Source organism: Lycium barbarum, chromosome 11, assembly GCF_019175385.1.
Source record: "Lycium barbarum isolate Lr01 chromosome 11, ASM1917538v2, whole genome shotgun sequence".
Classification (NCBI taxonomy): domain Eukaryota; kingdom Viridiplantae; phylum Streptophyta; class Magnoliopsida; order Solanales; family Solanaceae; genus Lycium; species Lycium barbarum.
The window spans coordinates 14,010,502-14,015,933 of record NC_083347.1 but is presented as its reverse complement, the minus strand read 5'-3'; the positions used below and the strand labels follow the sequence as shown (position 1 = coordinate 14,015,933).

The following is a 5,432-nucleotide window of genomic DNA, read 5'->3' as shown; positions in this document are numbered from 1 at the left end:
CTGAATCCGCCTCTGAATATAATAGTGTAAAAACAACTACAAACACACAAATTCCGAGGAAGTCTATAAAAAATATGGGTTGCAACAGGAAGTCCATAAAAAATAAAAAAAAAATCGACGAGCCAATTAATTTGGAAATATATAACTTAAACTCATCAACAGATATTAATTTTGTCGTTGCCTTCGGCAAAAGCGGAGCCATCCTTGTCTAGATTTGCTGAAAAATGACACTATGTGTAGATAGTATTTTTTTTTCTTATATATTTATATGTACTGTATGTTGAATTTCCTGACATCGTTGTGTGCAGTTAACTCTTTATATTTCTGGCTCTGCTATTAATATGGGGCATCAAATGTTGCTTTCATTTAATCATTCTTTAGCTTCTCATACGCACACATGTACCGACACTAGTTTGTATTTTTCCTCTTGTCAAATTGACATTTATACTTTAATTTCCCCCCACCCCAACCTTATAAATAGATCCACAAAAAACAAACGCATACATGATTTAAAGACGTGGTCCTAAAAACATCACTCTCTACCTTTTTCCTCTCAAAATTAAATTCCCACTTCTACCACAAGCCTATATCATCATCCTTTGTTCTCTTCTTCTTTTCTTCACATCAACTTTAGTTTTCTCCATGGGAACAGCTGGTCATCATCATATGAAATCCATGGAGAAGAATGATGACTTGTTGCTAATTTCCACTAGTGACGATGCTAAGAAGAAGACTATTACAACAAATAATACTAATAAGAAAGGGTCACCAAATTCTTCTTCACTAAGGAGTTGTCAAGCTGATAAATGTAGTGTAGATTTAAGTGATGCTAAGCAGTACCATAAGAGGCACAAAGTCTGTGAATACCACGCAAAGTCTCAAGTCGTCGTCGTCGCCGGACTCCGGCAACGCTTCTGTCAACAATGCAGCCGGTTTGATCACTTTCTCTACCTTTTGTTTGATCTAAAGTCAAAATGACACTTTTTCATATTTTGATTTTTAATGTTAAACTTTTTATTTTACCGTTAATAACAAGTTATCATATGACAACATGTTTAAACACGAGTTCCAAAGGTACTTAAGGTATGTATCAAAAAACTTTATCTTCGGTTAAACATTGTCATATAAATAAAATAAACGGAAAAGGGTCAAATATACTCCTGTACTATTAGAAAAGGGTTAAATATAACTCTAGTTATACTTTGAGTCCAAATATACCCTTCCCGTTATACTTTGGGTTCAAATATACCTTTCTGTTATACTTTGGGTTCAAATATACCCTTCCTCCACTAAAATTATCTATGATAGACATGAAATATGACATGACACTATCAACTAGGTGAGAAGGACACTACATGGCATGTCACCTCACTACCCAACCCATTTACCCCTCTCTTACCCTTCTTCTTTCACCACTATCATCCCCCTCCATAACCTTTGCCACCATTAACACCACCATCAAAGATAAACTTTCTTCACTCCAGTTTTGATTCATCTTTCAAGAAAAACAGTCGCTGAGAGTTGTTTCAACTTTACTCTAACGTATCCTTCAAAGAAAGATCATACTTCTTTTTTCTTCTAAGTTGTTCAAGATTTCAGTTTTTATCTGGGTGTGTGAAATTCTTGTTAGTGTTGTTTTTTCATGTGAATTAATTATTTATCTTGTAGATAAATTAATGAATTTGTTGCATTCTAAACACCATTTTTCTGTAAAAACTGAAACTGTTAACTAGAAATTTATTTTCTTTTATGGCTACGTTCTTGATTGGTCATTTGGATGGTTATCATCTAAGTAAAATTGAAAGGAAAAAACAACTTCAAGTTTATCTAAGACTATGAGATAAACAGAAATCAAAACTAGGGTGAAGAAAATTTATCCTTGATGGTGGTGTAGAGGTGCTAATGGTGGCAAAGGTTGTGCAGGGGAGGAGATGGTAGTGTTGGTAGAAGAAGGGGAAGAGAGGGGTAAATAGCTTGGGTTTGTGAGGTGGCATGCTATGTGGTGTGCATCTCATCGAGTTGTCAGTGCCACGTCATATTTCATGTCCATCATGAACAATCTTAACGGAGAAAGGGTATATTTGGACTTAAAGTATAACAAAGAGTTATGTTTGAACCCAAAATATAACGGGAAGGATATATTTAGAACCAAAGTATAACGAGAGGTATATTTAACCTTTTTCTGATAGTTCAGGGTATATTTGACCCTTTTCCGTAAAAATAAAACGAAGGGACTATTTGTTTATTTGTTGCATAGATTACATTTGTCTGTAAAGTAGTTGAAAAGCTGGTATTTGAATGTGACTATATAGCACGTACTCATGTTTTTCTTGTTGAGATTGACCATTTATATCCTTGTAAAAGAAATCATTGGAAACCAATATTTTACTTTAACACCTACTTCTTCTAGGGCAATCTTCATGTCATTTTCTGTGTCATCTCTATGGTTTAATTAGATTAGATTAAAAACTGCCTAGATTCACTTCATAAACTAAGTGGTTGACAAGTTTAGTTACGTTCCTCATATAAGTCAATTCGTTTAATATCATAACATTGATGATCTGTTTGCTGTTAAAAAGTGGTTGAGGTAGATGCTAAAAATAGCAAGGAAAAGCTTCTTTTTAAAGTGGGAATAAATTATAAAGGCATCTTACATCACCAAGTTCAGAACATATATTAATTTATGCACTTTTTTGTTTTGTTTTACCATTTATTATGCAGATTCACTATCACGACTAATTCAAATTCACACCACATAGGATCTGTAATAGGACAGATCGAGAACTTATCATGTATTATGCAGCAGTTGTAGTATGACAGATAAATTCTCAATCTGTCCCCAATTCAGATTCGCACTGAATAAGTTCTGAATGTTTTGTCTTAGCTTTTATTTTTTGTCATGGTGTATTGTTCCCTTTTTACTTTTGTTGTTCCTCACCTTTTCGTTTTTCCTCATGCATTAAAGATAGGAGAATGGTCCTTCAAAATTTCGTTAACTGATTTAAATCAAGAGTAACTTAAGTTTTTGTAATTAATTAAACATATTTTCTAATTTTTAAAAACAAATTAAGTATATAATACCATAACTTATTAAAATATTATGCAAACTAGCTAAGGTAACAAGATCTCGCTTTTGGTTTCTTATGATGTATTAGGAAAACAATTTAGTTAATTAATGAATGATTAGTTGACGTTCCTTATCTCGATCTTTTTTGTCTTTCATTTTTAATTAATTTATCACGTTTTAATAATAAATCAGATCGGGGCATGCACACCTGGCTTCAGATCTGATTTCGTGATAGTGTACTTGTGATTGATATTTTCTGCTTAATTACATATTAAGCAAAAAATGGTATGCTATTGCACGTACGTACATGAAAATTAGGTTCAAATAGGCTAATTTGTTAGTTGATCTAACTATTATTATGATAAAGTCCTCTAAAAAAGTACTACTAGTACTTACTATCATTACGGATAATAAGTGGAATTAGTTATTTGAAAAAAAGTAACTTGAATAATAAAGAAAGTAACCTAAATTACAAAGTTAAATTATACTGATAGCTAGCGTAATTATTTACACGATTCATATAGACACTTTAAAATCCTTTCATAATTCTTGAAATGGTACTGGCTAGATAAAAAAAATTATTCGCACCTAAAGATGCGGATCTGGGTAGGCTCTATAGGTTCAATTTTTAAGATTCTTAACATTGAACCTATTTTATTTTTAAAATTATGAATTCGGACCTGCTATTCGCTACAATTTAGTGAACTTTTATACATAAACTATGTTATGCGTCAAAAGTATTAGTTTCAAATGAAAAGTACTGGTTTCAAACTGTTGCCGCAACGCTACGTACATGTCCTTGTCAAACCAATTAATATATGCAAGACATGTCTTTCATATATATACACTTATTGTAATATAATGATAATTAAAATGTGTGTTCTGCTTTTGGTTAATTAAATAACTATGCAGATTTCATGAGCTGACGGAATTTGATGAATCGAAGAGGAGTTGTCGAAGGCGTTTGGCTGGCCATAACGAAAGGCGAAGAAAGAATTCATCATCATCATCTGCAGATCAGTCTCCTAATAATATTGCAGAAGGTTCAACCAGAAAAGGAACAGTGACACTCAACACGGACATTAACAACATGATGTGTGGTCAAGTTGATGACAGAGGAAGAGTTCACATATCAATCCAAGAGAATTCCACTTACAAAAACTTCCATCTCCGTTGAAAAAATGCATGCATGTTTATAGTATAAAATAATTGCTCTCTCTCTTCTGTCATAGTTCTAAGTAATCCGTTTGCAAAATAATCATCATCAGTTACACCACCAGTGGCTTAATTTATCAATTATCTGCACTAAAAACAATATCAGTTATCATTATGATAATGTACTACTGTCAAATACCAAATCATGCATGGCTGCTGGTAGTTTATAAGTACTATATATTGATCTGTGGTTGCTTTCTGCTATGTATATCTAATTAAGATATGTGTGATCTCAATGTAATTAAAGAATTAGTGACTTTAAGGACTTGGTACGTTAAGGTTGTTGTAGTCCTTGTAGAGTTGTAGTAGGACAGAGGATTTATCGCGATTTTAATTTTATTATGGTGTTTTCTCTATGTATTGTAATATATAAGTTTAAAGAAGAGCATAGTCCATGACTCATTGAGCTCCTAATTGTTTAGTTTGAGTTGTAAGTTTCGTGGAGTAACCTATTGCCCATGGGGTGTCCTATTAATCCCTTAATTTTATATCTGTACGGACTATTGGTTGGTGACAATTAGCTATATATTCATGTTCCAATTGTTACGGTGTTTTAGTTTCTTCATTTACTTTTGAGAAGAGTTTAACAAGTAGTATTGCTTCGGATTAGAATTTTCACTAGAGGGAGATAGAATATAAAGAAGTGTCTATACAAACTTTTAACCTATTTATATAACGTTGTTTTTTGACCAAAGTGTGTTAGCTGACTCCTATTAGATAAGGTTAATTATAGCTTCGCCCTACTCTAAACTATAACCTCTTCTACAGTCCACACACACACACACATCTTCCTTACGTTTTGATATTGCATTAGAAAACAGAGGAAAAAGGGACGAGCGAAGAAAAATTGATGCTGCTTAGTTCTTATTACTGCAATTTTACAATCAAAGTTGACTAGTTTAATTAAACAAGTGTATAACTGATGCATGCAATTATGCAACCATGAACCTCGAGTATATGAAAAGCTTAATTCAAAGATTCTTGAAGTACATAATCATGTGTATATGATCACGTAGTCAAATTTTAAACAAATGCTCCTAGATATATGCATGCCCACAATATGAGAGTACTTTCATTTCATGATATTTAAAAGGATTTTCATGAAATTGTAAGAAGCGTAATTCAAGATTTTAAGTTGTTATATAGACGC

The 5,432-nt window shown here is 32.6% G+C and overlaps 1 protein-coding gene across 1 annotated transcript; it reads left to right on the top strand.

The window, feature by feature from the left end:
• The first annotated feature begins 505 nt into the window (after positions 1–505).
• Positions 506–4,778, top strand: LOC132618488 (squamosa promoter-binding protein 1-like). The gene is made up of 2 exons (XM_060333526.1): positions 506–932; positions 3,980–4,778. The coding sequence occupies exons 1-2, from the start codon at positions 643–645 to the stop codon at positions 4,242–4,244; spliced, it is 555 nt and encodes a 184-aa protein (XP_060189509.1). The 5' UTR covers positions 506–642; the 3' UTR covers positions 4,245–4,778.
• The last annotated feature ends 654 nt before the right edge of the window (positions 4,779–5,432 follow it).

What these genes read in the sequence shown, in the direction of transcription:
- LOC132618488 (XM_060333526.1), top strand. Translation starts at nt 643, where the DNA reads ATGGGAACAGCTGGTCATCATCATATGAAATCCATGGAGAAGAATGAT. An exon ending in TTCTGTCAACAATGCAGCCG is followed by an intron (nt 933 to 3,979) that starts GTTTGATCACTT and finishes ATAACTATGCAG; the next exon opens with ATTTCATGAGCTGACGGAAT.